The 20,980-nt window shown below is 41.4% G+C and overlaps 1 protein-coding gene across 1 annotated transcript in view; it reads left to right on the top strand.

Annotated features, from left to right (window-relative positions):
- The first annotated feature begins 36 nt into the window (after positions 1–36).
- The window catches only part of OXSR1 (oxidative stress responsive kinase 1), a 101,844-nt gene continuing 80,900 nt past the window's right edge, over positions 37–20,980 (top strand). Inside the window, exon 1 of the mRNA XM_015062770.3 lies at positions 37–459. Within this exon, the coding sequence (XP_014918256.1) occupies positions 390–459 (70 nt within the window). The 5' untranslated portion in view covers positions 37–389. The remainder of the gene's footprint in view (positions 460–20,980) is intronic.

The following is a 20,980-nucleotide window of genomic DNA, read 5'->3' as shown; positions in this document are numbered from 1 at the left end:
GTGACGTCAGCGCGCTGCGTGTCGGCAGGTGGAGGGAGAAGGGAAAGTTTGGCCCGTGCGTGGGGCTAGGGTGGAGGGCGGGACAGAGGGGTTGGGCCCAGGCGAAAACCCTGTCGCTGCTGCAGCCGAGGCCGAGGCCGGGACCGGGACCTGGGGCGGGTGGGGAGTGCCGGACGCGGAGGAGCAAGAGGCGAGGTCCGCCGGAGCTTCGAGCCTCCGCCGCTCTGTCGAGCGGTGACCCCGCGCCCAGGCGCCGTCCGACCCGTGGCTGTTCCAGAGGCGGTTGGTGGGGGCGCGGCGGCGGCGGCGGTTGGGGGTGGGGAGAGGCGCGGCGAGGAGACGAGAGAGGTCAGCGAGTTTGAGCGACGATCGCGAGCCGTGCCGCCGTCATGTCCGAGGACTCGAGCGCCCTGCCCTGGTCCATCAACAGGGACGATTACGAGCTGCAGGAGGTGATCGGTGAGAGCTGGCGCGCCGCTGAGGGGGGAGGCGCCGCGCCGGGAGGCGGGTGACACGCGGGAACGTGGGGACCCGCGGGAGCTCGGGGAGCGCAGGACTCACAGATATTCGTGAGCGCTCGTGGGGCTCGGGGTTTGTAGGGCGCGTGGGTGAGGCTCTGGGTTTGTGCAGCGCGTGCGAGGCGGGGTGGTTGGTTGGGCTGGGGTTTGAGGGGCTCAGGAGAGATTTGGGTAGTGACAGATGTTTGAAGCTGAGCGATGCATGGGTCTGGGAGAGGAAGAAAAGTGCAGGCACGGACAGGCCCTAGGGAGGCTGTGCGAGAAATGATGGGCGAGTTATGGGCACAGCCACCTACTTTGGCGATGGTGGGATAGGGGTTTTAGTCCACTCCCGCGCCGGGTGAGCACCCTTGAGTGCCCACCAAGCGCCAAACATTGCTTAGGTGGAGCTGGGGATCCTCTCCAGGTGAAGCTGAAGGTACAGCACCGAGCAGCGTAGACACAACTTCCCACTGGGACTGACTTTCTGGTAGACATTGAATAACTCGGCAAATAAAAAGAATTACAAGGCTTAGCAAGTGCTGGGAAGGAAATAAACAAGATGTTCTGATAGAGAGTGACCTGGAGACCTAGTTAGGGTGATTTCAAGGAAAAGTCTTTTTCTGAGGCGTTGACATTTAAGTTGAGCTGCTGAAGGAGGAGAAGGCGTCTTAAGATGCCAGGGCAGATTTTTCCCTGCTGAGGGACGAGGAAGTGCAAAGGTCCTGAGGAGGGAAAGAGCTTGATGTGTTTCAGGACCCAGAGGCAAACTGGCAGGGATAGAAAGTGGACCTTCTCAGGCATGGTAAGGATTTTGGAATTTATTTTAAGTGTATTGGAGGGATTCAAGCAGAGACATGACATGATTCCACTGATCTGGCTTCTGTGTGTGGAGTAGATTTGAGGTCCAGGAATACCAGTTAGCAGAGACCAAAACTGGCACAAACATGGATTGTAATTCTCAGGCACAGTGATTGGGGGAGGGTGGGGACTTGGGATGAGGGAAGTGTTTGTTGGACAACAATAATCCAGCGACTTTAGAAATCAAAAGAGGGTGGGTTTAGCTAAACAGAAGCTCAATGTAACTGACATGAGCAGACCCCTATGTATTGGAGGAAGGAGATTGTCTACTTTGCCTAGATCAGCATCCTGTCCTAAAATTAGTTTTATAACAAAGACTAGCTGAAAACTCCTTAGCTGCCTTGGGGGTGTGAGTGTTTATTGCAATTTGTATTTTAGAGAAACTTTGTCATTTTTTTTTCTTTCTTTTTTCTTTTTTTTTTTTTTTTTTTGCCTTGTTGTTTCAAAACAAATCTGGGCTGAGTTTTAGCTGAAAGAAATCGCATTTTTTTCCTTAAGCCACGCTGTGCCCTGTGCCCTTGCTGGGTCTTTGACATGTACTGGTTGGTTCTGAAGACAGCAGGCTACGTCTCTGTCTTGATTGGTTGCTTCTGGGTTCCTGAATCAGTTTCCTTTTTTTTTTTTTTTTTTTTTAATTTTATTTCTTTTTGAGAGAGAGAACAGAGGGGCAGAGAGGGAGGGTGGGAGACCGAGGATCCGAAGCCAGCTCTATGCTGGCAGCAGAGAGCCCGATGTGGGGCGCAAACTCACAAACTGTGAGATCACGACCTGAGCCAAAGTCTGATGCATAACGGATTGAGCCACCCAGGCGCCCCCTCAACCAGTTTCCTATTGAAGAAAGAGACTAAGTGGACGATTGGACAGCGGTACCTGAAAAGTGAAGAAAGGGTATCCCTGTCATTGTTTTAGAAGGAAACTTTTGCTTTCCTTTCTGGTAAGACTGATGTGTTTCTGGGATGAAGAGGCTTTGCTGTTGTGGTGGCCTAGGGCTCTAGAGATTTAGAGATTTATTAATTTGGAATTATCCTCAGACCGATAGGGTGTCTGTGAGTGGGCAAAAGGGAATCTCAGTCCTCCGGGTTAGGGTTAGTTTTCATCTCCTTTCTAAAGCGCTCCATGGGTAAAAGGTTAAGAGCTCCAACGTGATTTGACCATCTTATGTTTCTTTTCTTTTTTTTTTTTTTTTTCTTTTGAGAGAGGGAGCAGGGAGAGGGGCTGAGGGAGAGAGAGAGAGAGAGAGAAAGTGAGAATTGTCAGCAAAGTTCCACGCACAGTGCAGAGCCCGACACAGGCTTGATTGATCGTGACCTGAGCCGAAATCAAGAGTCAGACGGACGCTTAACCGACCGAGCTACCCAGGTGCCCCTTCGCCGTTTTATTTTTAAAAATAACTTTACTGGGGCACCTGGGTGGCTCGGTCGGTTAAGCGTCCGACTTCAGCTCAGGTCATGATCTCGCGGTCCGTGAGTCAGAGCCCCGCATCGGGCTCTGTGCTGACAGCTCAGAGCCTGGAGCCTGTTTCGGATTCTGTGTCTCCCTCTCTCTCTGCCCCTCCCGTGTTCATGCTCTGTCTCTCTCTGTCTCAAAAATAAATAAACGTTAAAAAAAAATAAAAAAAAAAAAACTTTACTGGGGCACCTGGGTAGCTCAGTTGGTTAAGCATCCAGCTGCAGCCCAGGTCGGGTCATGATCTCACGGTTCCTGAGTTTCAGCCTGCATCCAGCTCTCTGCTCTCAGTACAGAGCCTACTTCAGATCCTCTGACCCCCTCGCTCTGCCACTCCCCCTCGCTCGCTCCCACTCTCTCTCTCTCTTTCAAAAATAATAAACGCTAAAAAAATAACTTTACCATTTTATTTTTAAAAATAACCTTAAAAAATAATCTAATGCTATAAAATTCACCCATTTTTAAGTACAAAATTCAGTGGTTTTTGGAAACTTGTGCCGTATGCCAGGAAGCATAATCCAGTTTTAGAATATTTTCCTCACCCAGTAGGATCCTTGTGCCTGTTTACAGTTAATCCCTATTCCCACCCCTAACCCCAGGCAACCACAAACCTTTCTGTCTCTATAGGGTTGCCTTTTCTGGACATTTTGTGTAAATGAGATCATAATAACATATTGTCTTTTGCGTTTGGCTTTTTCCACTCACCGTGATATTTTTTCATTTTTAAGAACAACTTGATTGGGTTAGAATTTATATACCATAAAATGCACCTGTATTAAGTGTACAATCGTGTAATTTTTAAAGTAAATTTTCAGAGTTGTTCAGTCATCCCCACAATCCAATTTTAGAACATTTCCATCATTCCACAAAGATGCCTCATGTCATTAGCAGTCACTCCCTGTTCCTACCCCCTGCCTCGGGCAACCACAGATCTGCTTTCTCTGTCTCTATAGATTTGCCTTTTCTGGATATTTAATGTAAATATAACCCTATAATCTGTGGTCCTTTGTGTTGGTTTCTTTTACTTGGCATGGCGTTTCCTGAAGTTCCTCCATGTTGTAGCCTGTATCATTACATGATTCCTTCTTATTGGACACCTCTTGATGGCCATTGGGTTATTTCTGCTTTTCGGCTCTTTGGGAATAATGCTGTTACGAGCTTTCACTTATCAAATCTTCATATGAACATGTTTCATTTTCCTTGGGTGGAGTTTCTGGGTCATGTGGTAAATTTGTACTTAACTTTTATAAGAAACTGATTAAACCTTTTCGAAGTGACTGCATCATTTTTCATTCCCACCAACCCTGGGTGAGAGTTCCTGTTTCTCTTTATTTTTGTCAGCATTTGGTGTCTTAGATTATAGCCGTCCGGGTGGGTATGAAGTAGTATTTGGAGGTGGTTTTGCATTTCTTTCATGACTAACGATGTACTTATTCATTAGCTTTTCATCTGTCTCTGGCGAAATGTCCATTCGAATGTTTTGCCCAATTGGGTTGCCCATGGTTTGTTTTCTTATTGAGTTCTGGGGTGAGTTTTTGAAAACTTTCAAAAAGTTTTGAATTTCGATAAAGTTTATTATTTTTTTTCTTTTATTGATCGTGTGTGCTTTTGATGGTGTATGTAGGAAATCTTTACTAATCCAACATCACAAGGATTTTTTTCCTGTGTTTTCTTCTAAGCATTTTAGCTATAGTTTTAGCTCTTACTTTTAGACCTCCAGGACATTTTGGGTTAATTTTTTAAGAATGTTTATTTATTTATTTTGAGAAAAAGCGAAAGAGAGCAAGTGGGGGAGGAGCAGAGAGAGAACTCCAAGCAGACTCCACACTCTCGGCACAGAGCCCAACGTGGGACTCGAACTCACGAACCGTGAGTTCATGACCTGAGCCGAAATCAAGAGTCAGACACTTAACCAACTGAGCCACCCAGGTGCCCCTGATTTAATTTATCTTGTTTTACAGATGAAGACATTGAAGTCTAACAGGGTAAAATGACTGTCTAAAGCCATAGAACTAACTAGTGGCATAGCCAATACTGGTGTTCATTTCTCCTATTGCTTACTTCAGCATCCTTGTTTCTATGTAGGAATTTGATTGGTTTTTGAATATAAAATGGAAGATATAAACTATAAGATAGTAGTCATAGTCTAAGGGAAATATTAAGGGATTAAGTGAAATTAGGGAAAATATCCTTACAGTGAAGGATTAAGGGAAATATCTTTTAAATAAAAAAATTTGATAGCAGCTATTTTGAAGGTGACCCTTTTGGATGTAGTAGAATTTTTCTTTTGTGTATCCTATTCTGTAAGTTTTAAATAACTCCCTCTCGGGGCCCCTGGGTGGTTCAGTGGGTTCAGTGTCCGACTCTTGATTTTGGCTCAGGTCATGGTCCTGGGGTGATGGGGTCGAGCCCCGTATCAGGCTGTGACAAGTGTGAAGCCTGCTTGGGATTCTCTCTCTTTCCCTCTGCCCCTCCCTTGTGTGTGTGTGTGTGTGTGTGTGTGTGTGTGTGTGTGTGCGCGCGCGCTCTCAAATAAATAAATAAATAAATAAATAAATAAATAAATAAATAAATAAATAAATGTCTCCCTCTCATTCGTAAGTTCCTGAAAGTTGCTAACATCCTTCCATTCTACTCCTCTCTCACCCCATCCTCCCAACAGGGAGGGAAAGTAATATTTTTCCTTGAACTATAGCTTATTACAAGTAGCAAGCCTCAATAAAGCAGTTTATTCTTATTCGGAACTTGCTTCAATGCTGAAATATTTGGAATACAATATTTTGTAATAAGCTATAATCTTCAAAATGAATCTTTGTGATTTCTGCAGATTACACTTAAAATTTGCAGGAAACAAATGGAGTTCAGAAAAAAAAAAGTTTGGAGGATCCTTTGAATTTTTTTGTTGTTTTTTGTTTTCAATTTTTGTTTTGTTTTCAAAGAATTGTATTTTAAGGCAGTGGTTAAATGATGCCTCCTTTCTGATCAAAGCACCTGCATTTATTTGAAATGTAATTTTTTTACCTGTGCTGCTTGGCCTATAATATTTATGGGGTTGTTTCTCACATTCTGTTTTTTTTCTCTCTCTGGCAAAATCCTGTAGAGAAAAGAAAAATTCCCTTCCTGGAGCATATTAAAAGCATACAGATTGGGAATTCAGAGGACTTCCTTTTAAAGAACTGTATCATCTTAAGCATGCTTTGGGAAGATTTGAAGTTCTTTATGATTACTTGTAAAAGATGTTAGTGTTATTTTCACTATCACTCTTTCATCTTTTTTTTTTTTTTTTTTGAGCTCCTTACTAGCCATTATTATTGTATTTGAATTTCTGAACAGGTGTTGCACTGTAGTTGACATGTGTTGAAATAGCTAGGAGAGTATGGTCTTGGGGCTGTACTGACCTGGAATCAAATCCTGCCTTATCTGTTATTACCTATGCGACCTTGGGCAATTTATATAACTGGTTTTAGTGTTGGCTTTTGTCTATAAAATGGAGGTAGTGGGGGACGCCAGTGTGGCTCAGTCGGTTAAGCGTCCAACTCTTGGTTTTGGCTGAGGTCATTATCTCATAGTTTGTGATTTCAAGCCCTGAGTCGATTCTCTTGGGATTCTTTCTCTCCTGCTGTCTCTGTCCCTCCCCTACTCATGTGTGTTGTGTGTGTGTGTGTGTGTGTGTGTCTCTCTCTCTCAAAATAAATGAATAGACTTTGGGGGGAAATGGAGATAATGACACATAATATCATTGGGGCTGTTATGTAGATTAAGTGTAATTGCAGAAAATGTTTAGTTTGGCGGTGCCTGGGTGGCTCAGTCGCTTGAGGGGCTGACTTCGGCTCAGGTCATGATCTCACGGTTTGTGAGTTCAAGCCCCGCATTGGACTGGTTGCTGTCAGTGTAGAGCCTGCTTTGGATCTTCTGTTCCCCTCTCTCTCTGTCCCTCCCCCTCTTGTGCTTTCTCTCGGTCAAAAAAGAAAGAGAAGACTGTTAAAAGGTTTAGTTTTTAATTGAGTGTTACTTAAGATAATGGTTTTTGTTATCTCTGCCTTTCTTTTTTCCTCCCTCTCCTACGTCCCCTAATTTTTGGTATTACCATGAAATGTGAAATACTATGTGACTTGAAATCTTGCGACACTTAAATATTTTGAATCTGTTGTAATGCTTATCACTGCATCTTTTTTCCCCCTTACTTCCAGATCTTCTTAAAGTTTGTTTATTTTTATTTTAGAGAGCGAGCATGAGCACGAACTGGGGAGAGTGAGAGAGAGAGAGAGAGAGAGAGGGAATATCTTAAACAGGTTCCATGCTCAGCGTGGAGCCTGACGGAGGACTCTATCCCACGACCCTGAGATCATGACCTGAGCTGAAATCAAGAGTCGGTCCCTCAACCCACTGAGTCACTCAGACGCCTTTCATTAAAGTTTAGATGGATTTCAGGATTTGTGGCAGACACGGGAATATAGCTGCATAAGGCCCTGCCAATAATACGGTACGATAGCGCATAGGGAAACAGTCTGGCAAAAGCCGTGATATGTGCCTCTTATTGTCATACAGCTCGAAAAGGCTCCATAAATATTTGCTGTTTACCTTGGGTTAGGTTTAGAAAATTGTTCTTTAAGATCTGTTTTTAATATGGTATAATTTACCTACCTTTGACGCTTTGGTGAAGGCAACTCGTTAGCTTTATTCTCTACTTTCCCTTTTTAATTTTCACTAATTGTTCACTAGCCACACATTTTTGAGGTCTAACGTAGTGGTTTTCAAGTACACATTCCAGGATCCCACCTCCAGCCCCTCCGTAAATGTGGAAGACATCGTGCGCTATGAGTAGAGTGATTCTTAATGGTTAGCGTATTTTCTCCCCCTGGTTGGGGACACTTAGCTGTGGTGGCACGATCAGTAAGGCGAACATTGGGCCAACAACCTCATAGGGCTGTGTCAAATAGGTATTGCATCTGGCTGCATGTGATGGAAACCGTAGTGGCTTAATAAAGTACCTTTTGCCCCTTAGGGAACTGGAGTGGCAGCCTAGGTGCCATTAGGCACCCAGGCTGCTGGGTTTTACTCCACTGAGCTTGGCACGTGACTCTCATTCTCATAGTTGCAAGAGAGTTGTTCCACTCCTAGACTCGTGCTTGTGTTCCAGGCTGGAGGAATATGGCAAAAGGACAAAGGCACATGACAACTGAGTTGGCTCCCTTTCAAAGAGCTTTCTTTCCTGGAAGCCTTACTCAGTGACTTCCATTCCTAGTTTATTGGCCAGAACCGTGTAATTTGGCCATTTGCAAGGGAGGCTGTGAAATAAAGCTTTTTAGCTGGGCACGTTATTCCTTCAAACAAAACAGGTCAAGGTTCTCTTATTAAAGAAGGGAAAATTGTTGGATAGGCAACTAAAAGTATTGGCTTTTTTTTTTTAATTTAAATAATTAAGACATTACAAGTAAATAATTTAACCTGACATATAGTAATCAGTTAATACATGTTAGCTTTAATCTAAAGAGGCAGTTGCTTACCAGTTAGGAGTATGGTGTTGAATCATCACGTAGTTCTGGTTTCTAGACCCTGCTTTGCCTCTTGCTGGTGCATGACTTCAGTCTTATTTTTGCCTGCATTGCTCTTCTTACATGCTTTGTAAGATCAATAATACCTAACATATTAGATGAAAAACCGAGATGCAAACATAGTACTTGGCACACAGAATAAACATTCAGTAGATGTTAGCGCTCGTGACGGTAATAATGAGGTAATGTCCATGAAGACTGGGCCATTTTAGTGTTTCCTTGGCCTTAAATGAGTAAATTTTTTTTCTTGCAAATGTGTGTCACCACCTGGTTGATTAATGTATTCAGCAAATGTTTTTTGAACTTCTCTTATGTGCCGGGTACTGTTCCGGATGCTAGGGATACAGCAGGGAAGCAGACAGAAAATCCCTGCTTTTATGGAGTTAATAATCCAGTGTGACAAAGGATAAAAGTAAAGCTGAGAAAGGGGTTGGAGATTCCTGGGGATAGAGGTGAGTTTTAAATAGGTCAGGGAAAGCCTCACCAGGACGATGCCATTTGAGAAAAGACCTGAAGAAGTGAAGAAGTATCTTCTGCAGGAAGCGTGTTCGAAGCAGAGGGGGCAGAGGCAGTGAGGGCCCTGAAGTGGAATGGAAGCCTGCTGATGGCGCTAAGGGCTAGGAGGCAGGAGCGGCTGGAGCAGAGGGACGGGGTGTGGAGGCAGATGGGAAGAGATCAGAAGAGCAAGGTGGTAGGGCTCTGTGGTCCTGGCCGTAAGATGGGGTGACGCCTCGTAAGTCATCTGGGCACCCGACTTTTGCGTTGAGGGAGGTTGAAAACTGTTGCAGGGTTTTGAGCCAGAGGAGTACTGGGACTGTCTTTTCAGAGGATAACTCAGGCTGGTATGTGGAGGGTAGTTTTGCAAGGGCACAGGGTGGAAGGAGAGTTTATCCAGTGGAGAGAGGTAGAGACGGAGGTGGTGAGAAGTCGTCAGATGCCGGATAATAACATGTTTTGGAGTTAGAGAGTTGCCATTGGATTAGATGTGAAAAGCTTTGAAGATTTTTGGCTGGAGCATCCGGAAGGATGGAGTTACCATCCGTTGAGATGAGAGATTACCAGAGCGAACGGGGGACAGAGTGATGATTCATTTCAGAACCATCAGGCTGTGTGAATAATTACTCAAAGCATATGGCAGCGTGTCTTTATTTTCATCTTCGTATGGGGAGAAGAGCATGATTTTTATGATGAGGACTATTCATACAGCTGTTTCAACGGTTTTAGGAGCTTTAATTTTCAACATGACACTGACAAGAGAAGAAGGTTTACAAAATTGTGATTTCCCATATTTTCCTTGGTTTAGGTGATGGTGCCTTAATCATCTTTCACAATGAAGAGTCTGGGCTGGCTCTTCAGTGAATGCAAAACCTTGCTAAAGAACACTTAAGATCTTTAGAATATGTATCTGTTACAATGATGGATGCCCAAAATTTGGAGGAAATTATCTTCAGCTGATTTGGTTCATTTATTGTTTTCCTCACCGGAATAATACCCATTTTTTACTTTCTATCCTGAATTTCTGGGTCTTATAAAGTGGCCAGAGACTAAAAAAAATTTTAGTAACCCCATGCCTTTGGGCATCTCCTTTTCTGTCTCAAGAGACGAAGTTACGCAGTTTGAAGAATTTCAGGAGAAAGCTCATTGATACTTTTGTGTATTAATCCGTTCTGATATGTACTGCATATTAACACTGGAGTTTAAGAGCTCACTAGGAGAGGACAGAAGGATGGAAGAGCTGGAGATACAGAGAAGGGTGCATGGATCAGCAGTGTAAACTCGTGAAAGTCTGAATGAGGATGTTTTATTGGAAACTGTTTTACATTTTCCATGGTATTATTCTCCGTAGTAGACCAGGGCTTAGTAGAGGGCATTAGAGCAGTAGCTGTGACATTTTTCACTAAACCACTCCTAAGAGATACATTTTATAATTTGCATGTGTTTATACTGAAGTAAAAGTTTTGCAAAATAACATTTACTTCTGCTATGTGCAATGCATACTGATGTTTTCTATTTGACTCGATTAACTGTAAGAAAAGTGATGGTTGAAAGTCTGTAAATTGACGTGTACTTTGAAAAATTCCTCATAAAGGGACATGCTTTCAAGAGACGAGTATTTTTAAAATTTGCATCTCTAATCCTGTGTTTTTAAAGTCCTGCAAAGAATTGGTGAATACTTTAAATGATTATAAAGACATTTTAAAGATAGTCTTCCCTATCTTCTTATTTACGTTATTATTTTTTAATTTTTTTAAAATATTTTATTTATCCTTGAGAGAGCGTGAGCAGGGGAGGGGCCAGAGAGAGGGGGACAGAGGATTTGAAGAAGACTGTGCTGACGGCAGTGAGCCGAATGCGGTGCTCGCACCCGCAAACTGTGAAATCATGACTTGAGCTGAAGTCGGATGCTCAACCAACGGAGCCACCCAGGCGCCCTCTTATTTACATTATTAATAGTTATTTTCTGTGAAGTAAAGGTTTTCCTAAAAGAAGATAGAACATCATTGGCTATTCTGAAATAGTGGTGTTAGTATTGAGTTTTTACTGTATTAGCCATAATCCTTAATGTTAGAACTTTAAAATATTTTTTGGTTGCTCATTAATGTTTTGGTATTTTGGGGGGTGGGGGAGAATATGAAGGTCAATGAAAGCGATCGTTAACACGGAAGAACCGGAGCCCGCGAATCTCTTTGTATCATCAGATGTGGGAAGTGCCACTTGTCTTTTAAGGCCATTTATTAAATCACACCAGAATTTAATATCTTGCTTCTAGCGAGATTTATTAAATGAGTGATTCTTTGTGTAAAAGAAAGGTGCGTTAGTATATAGACAATTGTGATTGATAATACCTAGGTTTAGTGTTTTATTGTTAGTGAAATTCTATAGTTAATAATGACTAGGGATTAATAACAACTAAATTCCCCGAATTCCTATGTCTGTATTTTTAACCCCAGCATGGTTTTGGTTTATGTAGGACATGCCATTAGTATGTTTAAAGCTAGTGTTTTAGGGGCGCCTGGGTGGCTCAGTCGGTTAAGCGTCCGACTTCGGCTCAGGACATGATCTTGCAGTCTGCGAGTTCGAGCCCCGTGTCAGGCTCTGTGCTGACAGCTCAGAGTCCGGAGCCTGCTTCAGATTCTGTGTCTCCCTCTCTCTCTGCCGCTCCCCTGCTCATGCTCTGTCTCTCTCTGTCTCAAAAATAAATAAAAACATTTAAAAAAAATTTTTTTTAAAGCTAGTGTTTTAGATTTTTTATATATAAGATAAATGATCAATGGTTGATTATACAGGGGTGGAGGAACTGGTTTGAGAGTTAAAAAAAAAATACCATTCAGTAGCCATTTGCAAAAATTAAAATGATAAAGCATTAGGGAATACATTTACGTATTAGAAGACATCTGTTCTCTAGGACCAAAAGTACCCTGTAGAGACCGCATTGTGTCTTCTGTGACTTAAGAATGCCTCTCATCTTAGCCTGATGGATAACGGGACCTGTGTGATTAGCTTCCTTCCTCTGGGGCTTCCCAGAGTGGGGCAGGGGCCTTTCACTGAAGGCAAGAGAGTTGTTAAGTTTTCTTTAGGGATCCCACGAAGAAAGAGTTTGGAAAGGAAAAGGATGGGAGGGAGAGAAAAGTTAATGGCAGACACTGCTGTTCTGCCTCATGAAGTTTTGGGGTGATGGGTTTGTGGGGGGTGGAGCCGACGGCCGAGAAAGAATTCTTGAAGCTATCTTCGGTGCAAAAAGGTGATTTTTATGAAAGCATGGGGACAGGACCCATGGGCAGGAAGAGCTGCGCTCCAAGTGTGAGGGGCGACCGTTTTATGGAGTCAGAGACAAAGTCAACAGAGTTTCCAGAGAGGCTTTCACGTGCTAAAGACTTACTGGAGGCCTAGCTGTGTTGTCAGGCCAAGGTTGTTTTTCCCTCTAGCGGAGCATTAACCGAAAGACAGTAGGGCGTTCCTGGACTTCAGGCTATGATGGAATTGCCTTTTTCTGGTAAACTGGGGGAGACTCTAACCAGTTTAACCATTTGTTTTTTGTCCTTTCTCCTTTTGGGGTAGCCTGCAGTGTCCAAGGAATATCATATACATGTCCCACCTGGAGCAGAGGGCGGTGGGGGGGGGGGGTGCTGTTAGCCTGTACTTTGCCCTCACCTTGCCCCACCCTCCGTCATGCCTCATTCTGCCCCACACTCCTGTGCAGAGCGAACTGCAAACTGCAAGCTATTTCAATGGTAGCCTATTGGATCATTTTTATCAAGCAGTAAGTTAGTGTTCTTAAACTATTGTCGAAATAATTCAGGTACACTATTGGATGCCATTGAATGGGAAATGTGTTCTTAAATACTAGATTTTATTTTGAATTTTGTATGACATGAGCTTTGTGTAGAGTTGTTGCTTCATTATAATTCTGAGTTGTGGGGTGCCTGGGTGACTCAGTTGGTTAAGCGCCCTACTCTTGACTTCAGCTCAGGTCATGGTCTCATGGATCTTGAGATTGAGCCGCACTTGGGCCTCTGCTCTCAGCACAGAGCTTGCCTAAGATTCATTCTTTCTCTTTCTCTCTCCCTCCCTCCCTCCCTCTATCTCTCTCTCTCCCCCCCCGCCCCTCCCCCCTCTCAAAATAAATTTTGAAAAAAAATTTTTTTTAATCATCATGATTTGGGTTTATCCATGTCCATATTGACTATGGTTATATATGCCTGGCTTTGGTCTGGAACTTTCAAATGGATTTAAATGTAACAGATTTTGTTGAGTTATATAATTATATGTAAATTGTCTTTAAATTTTAATGTCTGTAGCACGTTTATACTATTTGAAATTTGATGTCATACTTGAAGAGATTTTTTTTAGTAACAGCTTTATTGAGATATAATTCATATACTATGAAATTTGCCAATTTAAAGTGAACGATTCGGTGCATTCACAAAATTGTGCAGCCATCACCACTGTCTAATTCCAGAACATTTTCATAGCTTCAGAAACACCCTGTCCATTAGCAGCATTCCCCATTTCCCCTCTAGTCTCTGGCATCCTCTAATCTACCTCTGCATCTATGGATTTGCCTATTCTGGACAGTCTGTATAAGTGGAATCATACCATATATGGCCTTTTGTGTCTGGCATATTTACTTACCAAGTTTTCAAGGTTCATCCCTGTTGTAGCAGGTATCAGTACTCCCGTTTCTTTTTATTGTTGACCAGTATTCCATTGTATGGATATACCACATTTTCCTATTCTGTTCTGATGGACATTTGGATTGTTCCCACTTTGGGGCTCTTATGAGTAATAGTGCAGTGAACGTCTGTGTGAGAGTTTGTATGTGTACGTGTTTTTGTTTTCTTGCGTATACACGTAGGAGCTGAAGTGCTGGATTGCATAGTAACTCTATGGTTAACATTTTGAGGAACCGCCAGACTTTATTTTTTTATTTTTTTTATTTTTTAACGTTTATTTATTTTTGAGAGAGAGAGAGAGACCGAGTGCGAGCGGGGGAGGAGCAGAGAGAGGGAGACACAGAATCTGAAGCAGGCTCCAGGCTCCGAGCTGTCAGCACAGAGCCTGATGCGGGGCTCGAACCCATGGACCGTGAGATCACGACCTGAGCTGAAGTCAGATGCTTAACCGACTGAGCCACTCAGGCACCACCCCTCCCCCCCCCCCCCCCCCCCCCGCTTTTTAAAAAGTTTATTTATTTATTTTGAGGGAGGGGCAGAGAGAGAGAATCCCAGGCAGGCTCTGCACTGTTAGCACAGAGCCTGACAGGGGGGCTCGAACTCACAAACTGCCAGATCATGACCTGAGCCAAAATCAAGATGCTTAACTGACTGGGCCACCCAGGAACCCCACCAGACTCTTTTCTAAGGTGGGAACGTCATTGTATAGTCCCACCCACAGTGTCAGAGGGTTCCAGGTTCTCCACATCCTTTGCAGAACTTCTTACAGTCCGTCTTTTTTATTACAGCCATCCTAGTGGGTGTGAAGTGTTATCTTACTCTGGTTTTGTGAAGAGATTTTTCAAACTGAAAACTTTGTGTATTAGAAAGGGTTATCTATTGTACATTGTATGTCTTTATTAAAGTAAATATTGGAGGGAATATGTAAGAATAATAAATAATGAAATTGAAATCACTTTAACACTGAAATAAATGATAATTATAAGAAGTAAATTTAAATTACTGTGGTGCCCGATCCTGACTTTTTTTATATATTTCACCATATAAACAAAGGCATTCGACCCCATAAACAAAGGCAGCTCTCAATTCGTGTTTAAGATGGTCTTTCTTTGCCGTGTTCTGATGTTCATGTAAGTTGACTTGTAATTTGAAAGTGATTGCAAAATTACCAAGCTTTTTTTTCTTTACTAGAAAGAAATTTCTGAAATTTCTTTCCTAGAAATCCAGAAATCTTCTGGAATATCTGAATATTTTAAGATAATAAAAATGGAAATGATTTCTTCTGGTAATATACATAATAATACGACTCGTAAATTGGGGAAAATGGACATTCAAGAACAGAATACTGTGTATTATTTTGTCTTTTGCTGATGATAAGCTTCTCCTTTTCACTCTGTCTCTGTTAGCTACTCTTAATAGCTTCTATGGATCCTTTCAGAAAACTTTAATACGTATATATCCTTTTGTGGGGTGTTTTGCTCTTTGCTTTTTTCCACTTAGAAATTTAAGTTTTAAAGCCCCAGATGTTAAATTGCCTTCTACTTCTCTTAAATGATCAGATAATTAGCTTTTTTACAGGCTGTTATAGGATCTTATTAAAGTAAATATCTCATTCTCTAAAGTGCATGCTCTTCTTGAGAATGTCTAGGATATTGAAAGCATGTTGCGTTTTACGTGAAGCATTCTGCCCAAAGTTGCTTTTTCTTAATATAATTACTGTGTAGTACATGGAGCACTTTTTCTTTCCCCATGGTCTCTCCTGCCAACATTTTGATAAAATCACTATTTGGGAAGAGGATGAGACGAAGGAGAGGAAAGAGGGAAGAATTTAATGATTGCTCATTTTTCCTTTTTTAAGTATTTACAGTTCATCTCTATTCAGGGCTGAGTGTTTGTGCAGGAGAATGTTTAGTCTGTGGTCATATCAGCGATTAAAATGGTAAATCCAAAACCTATTTTAATGGAATGGGTATAGATGGGGAGTTGGTGGGGATCATTCTTCCTCACGTGTTTTGGTTAAGACTTAAGTACCTTATAGACATAGTAAACCTGCCCTATGCCAAATACTTGAGGAGACACGGTAATGTAACAGTTTAAACATCCTACAAGAAGATAAAGGGCAAGGAAATGAACAATAGAGACATTTATTGGGCATCTATATGTCCCCAGGCACATAGTCAGGAAATGAAGACTTACTCTCCTGACAGCAGTGGGGCTGCAGTTTGAATCTAAGAATTTTTTCAGTTAGCTGGGCTGTGAGTTGGACTTTGAAAGGAGGCACAAGTATGTGTTAATATGTAGAAAGCAAAGTGAAGGACTTTTATAGAGGCACGGAGATGGGGATAATTAAATTTCATCTGGGGCACAGCAAAACACCCTGTTCAGTTATCAAGTGGTACAGTATTAAGTAGCTGCTGTGGTTTAGTGATTTGATGAATGACATTGTGTGAATGGTATTTGAAGATTATCTTATTAATAAGCCTAGGCATATGTATATATATTTTAACAATCCAGTAAACTTACTCAGTTTCGTAGTTATATGTGTACTGTACTTATTTGTTAGAAGTGGAGTCATAAAATATGTAACTTTTTGAAAGTGGCTTTTTTTACTCAGCGTAATGCCCTTGAGGTTCATCCACGTAATGTGCATATTAATAACTTGTTCATATTTATTGCTGAGTAGTATTTCTCTCTATGGGTGTACCATAGTTTGTTTAACCATTCACCTGTTGAAGGATATTTGGGTAGTTTCCAGTTTGAGGCTATTATGAATAAAGCTGCTATGAACGTTTATATGTAGGTTTCTGTGTGAACATCTGTTTTTATTTCTGTGAGATAAATACCCAAGCGTGAAAATGCTGAGTTGTACAAGTCCACTTTCAGTTTTAAAAGAAACGGCCAAACTATTCTCCAGAGTGACTGTACCATGGTTTTGTTTTGTTTTTTGTATTAATCATTAGCAATGTAGGAATGATCCAGTTTCATCACGTCCTCACCAGCATTTACTGTTATCACTTTATTTGTTTTATTTTTTTTTAATGTTTATTTATTTTGAGAGAGCGAGCACGAACAGGGGAGGGGCAGAGAGAGATGGAGAGAAAGAAATCCCAAGCAGGCTCCGTGCTGTCAGCACAGAGCCCGATGTGGGGCTTGATCTCACAAACTGAGATCACGACCTGAGCCAAAATCAAGAGTCAAACACTTAATCGACTGAGCCACCTAGGCACCCTGGTTAATACTACTACTAATATTATTAATAATAATAGTGATAATAATATCAATAATAATAAAGTGATTAATCACTGTAAAAAACATTTTTGTTAAGCCATTCTGATAGCTTATCCATCTCCAACGAATTGCTTTTGCACCTTTGTCAGAAATCAGTGGGGCTTCAAATGTCTATCGGTGGATGAATGAAGATGTGGTGTATATACACAATGGAATACTATTTGGCAATGAGAAAGAATGAAATCTTGCCATTTGCAACTACGTGGATGGAACTGGAGGGTATTATGCTAAGTGAAATTAGTCAGTTAAAGACAAACTTCATATGACTTCACTCATATGAGGACTTTAAGAGACAAAACAGATGAACATAAGGGAAGGGAAACAAAAATAATATAAAAACAGGGAGGGGGACAAAACAGAAGAGACTCTTAAATATAGAGAACAAACAGAGGGTTACTAGAGGGGTTGTGGGGGGGGGGATGGGCTAAATGAGTAAGGGGCATTAAGGAATCTACTCCTGAAATCACTGTTGCACTATATGCTAACTAATTTGGAGGTGAATTAAAAAAAAAAATCAGCAGGGCTTATTTGTGTAAATCTATTTCTTGGTTCTTTGTTCTATTGTGTGTATTTTCAGCGTACAGATCCTCTTCATATTTTGTTGGATTTATACCATTTCATTCATACATTATTTCATTTTGGGGGAACAGGTTTCCACTTATTTGTTGTTCACATATGGAAATGGGGTTGGTTTCTTGTGTTGACTTTTATTTTTTTATTTATTTATTTATTTATTTTTTTGGCAACCTTGCTAAACTGTCTTACAAGTTCTAGGAGCTTCTAGATTTCTTGGGGTTTTCTTTATAGACAATCATGTCATCTAAAATAAGGGCAGTTTTATTTCTTCCTTTCCAACTTAGGTGCTTTTTATTTCTTTTTCTTGCTTTATAATTATGGGTATCTAGTACTGTGTTGCCTAAGAGTGATGAGAATGGACAGCCTTGCCTTTTTCCCAGTTCAGAAGTATTCAGTCATTCACCATTAAGTATGTTGTTTGCTGTAAGGTTTTTTGTAGGTGTTCTTTATGAGGTTGAAGAAGCTCCCCTCTTCCTAGTTTGCTGAGAGCCTTTTATTATGAATGGTGTTGAATTTTTTAAGGATGTTTTTCTGTGTCAGTTGATACATGATTTTTCCCCCCCTTTGGCTTGTCGATATAATGTGTTGCAGTGATTTCTTTTTCTTTCATAATGTGTCATCAGCCTCACATACCTGGAATACATGGTGCTTGGTTGTGGTGCATTAGCTATTTTGGGTTCAATGTGTTAATATTTTGTTAAGGATTTTACAGTTAATTTCATGAGAGACATTGGTCCGTAGTTTTCTTAATTCTTTGATGTCCTTGTCTGGTTTTGGTATTGGTAACGACTGGTTTCATAAAATGGGTTGGGGGCTGTTCCCACTTCTTCCATTTCTAGAAAACATGTAAAATGACTGTTAATTCTTTTGTCAGTGTTTGGTAAAGTTCTGGGGATTTTTTTTTTAAGAACTTTTCAATTACAAATTTGATTTCTTTAATAGGGTTAACTATTATTCAGTTTATCAAGTTCATCTTGGCTGAGTTTTGATAGTTGTTTTCAAAGAATTGGCCCATTTTTTCTAAATTGTGGAATTATGAACAAAAGTTGTTTGTGGTATTCTCTTTTTTAAAAATTTGAGGTAAAAGTCACATAATAATATCCACCATTTTATTTATTTTTTATTTATTTATTTTTTAATGTTTATTTATTTTGAGAGAGAGAGAGAACACACTTGTGCCAGTGGGGAGGGGCAGAAAGAGGGTGTGGGGAGAGAGAGAGAGGCGGGGGGGGGGGGAATCTCAAGCAGGCTCCATGCTATCAACATGGAGCCTGATTCGGACTCGGTATCATGAATCTTTTTTTTTTTTTTTTAAATTTTTTTTTTTAACGTTTTATTTATTTTTGAGACAGAGGGAGACAGAGCATGAATGGGGGAGGGTCAGAGAGAGGGAGACACAGAATCTGAAAAAGGCTCCAGGCTCTGAGCTGTCAGCACAGAGCCCGACGCGGGGCTCGAACTCACGGACCGCGAGATCATGACCTGAGCCGAAGTCGGCCACTTACCCGACTGAGCCACCCAGGCGCCCCTCGGTATCATGAATCTTGAGATCACAACCTGAGCTGAAATCAAGAGTCAGACGCTTAACCCACTGAACCACCCAGGTGCCCCCAAACCCACCATTTTAAAAGTATGCATTTCAGTGGTTTTTTTTTTCAGTATAGTCACAGGATTTTGCAACCTCTGTCTAAAGCCAGAACATTTTCATTATCCCAGAAAGAATCCTGTTCCTCTTAAGCAGTAACTTTCATTGTCTTCTTTTCCTAGCCCCTGGCAACTAGTAATATATTTTCTGTATGGATTTGCCTGATTTGGACACTTCATATAAATGGAGTCATACAATTTTGATTGGTTTATTTCACACAGCATAATGGTTTCAAGGTTAGCCATGCTGTTACATATATCAGTACCTGCTCCTTGGCTCGTGGTCCCATCATTCTGACCTCTGCTTCCGTTATCTCTTCTTCTCTGACTCTGACTCTCCTGCCTCCCTCTTATAAAGAAACACCCTTATAATTACATTGGGCCCACCCAGATTATCCAGGGTCATCTTCTCATCCTTAATTTAACATAATAACACATAATATTCTTGCCATATAAGGTAACATTCACAGGTTTCAAAGGTTAGGACATGGACACTTTGTGGGGGACCGTTATTCTACCTACCACATGGACATTAGATTTTTTGTTATTATCCACTGTTCCCTGAGCTTCTATTCTTTCTCTTTTTCTTTCTTTTTGTTTTTTTTTTTTTCAGTCCATTTTCTCTCTGTTGTTTAGATTTGAGTATACTATTGATCTTGTCCTCAAGTTCACCAAATTTGTCCTCCATCATCTATTAGTATCTAATTAGTATCTAATAGGTACTATTAAGCCTATCCAGCACTTTTTTATTTTGGAAATTGCATATTTCAGTTGTACACATAATTTCCATTTGGTAGTTTTAAAAAAATAACTTCTGATTCTTTGCTAAAATTTTCTATTTTTTTATTTAGGGGAATTCTTAATTGCTTATCAAAGCATTTTTATGATGACTGCTTTAACATTTTTGTCGGATAACTCCAAATTGTGATTCACTTTGGTGTTGACATCAGTGTGGTTCTCTCTCTCTCATTCAAGTGTGTTTTTCCTGATTCTTGGTGTGCGATTTAAAAAAAAAAAAAAATGTTATCCTGGGCATTTAAGATATTAATATGAGGCAACTCTTGATCCTGTTTAAGTCTTCTGTTTTAGTAGGCAATAACTCCATTTAGGTTTAGTGTGTAGGTCCTGGCCTGCTTTTGTGCGATCAAATGTTCTACCACTGAGCTATACCCACTCTGGCCTGCTTTTGTGAGCTGGGTAATTCCTATGATAATTTAGTTTTCAGAGCTCTGCATTGCTATTCTCTTCTTTATTATTCTGGCATCACAGGAAGTCCTGCTTGATCTCTACAGGTGCTGCTTGCGCTGACTGGTGGGTGTGGGTCCCCATGTCTGCTACTGCTAAGGGCAGATTGCCTGGACATTGCCCCAGGTGGGGCAAATCTGGTCTGCTTCTGTCTGGGGCTGGGGTGGAGACCCTGCTGATGCTGATGCTGTGATGACTGGGGATCCTCCACTGTCCCGGATAAGGACTGGGGAGTCTGTCTTCCCTCTAGGTCTCTGCTAAGCTTCCCCCTTCACAGTCTTTGGCCAAAAAGCAAGATTTTCTTGTTTGTCCGTCTCTGTTGGTGGTTCTCGGTTTCAGGCTGTTCTTGTGCCCAGCCATGGATATATGGGAGATAAAAGGAAAACCCAATGAACTCACAGTGGTGCTCTTCCTCACATCCCAAGGCCCCTGTCTCATCCACCTTCTACTTTTAGGGTCATCTTATGATTGTCTGATGAATTCTTTCTAGGGTATTCAGTTGTATTCAGAAGAGAGGAGCAGGGAAATGTGAGCCTGTGCCATCATACTCAGGAACTGGACCTGTAGCCTTTTGATTCTTCCTCCCTGCCAATATTTATTAGCAATTCTATGAAATGGTCAAAGGCCTTTGCTTTTATTGACACCCTGCTTTTTAGGGTGTCATCTGTTGTTGAGTGTAGGAACAAGATAAGGA

The sequence above is a fragment of the Acinonyx jubatus genome, chromosome C2, assembly GCF_027475565.1.
Source record: "Acinonyx jubatus isolate Ajub_Pintada_27869175 chromosome C2, VMU_Ajub_asm_v1.0, whole genome shotgun sequence".
Classification (NCBI taxonomy): Eukaryota; Metazoa; Chordata; class Mammalia; order Carnivora; family Felidae; genus Acinonyx; species Acinonyx jubatus.
The sequence above is the reverse complement of the archived record's forward strand: the minus strand, read 5'-3'. Positions and strand labels throughout refer to the sequence as shown.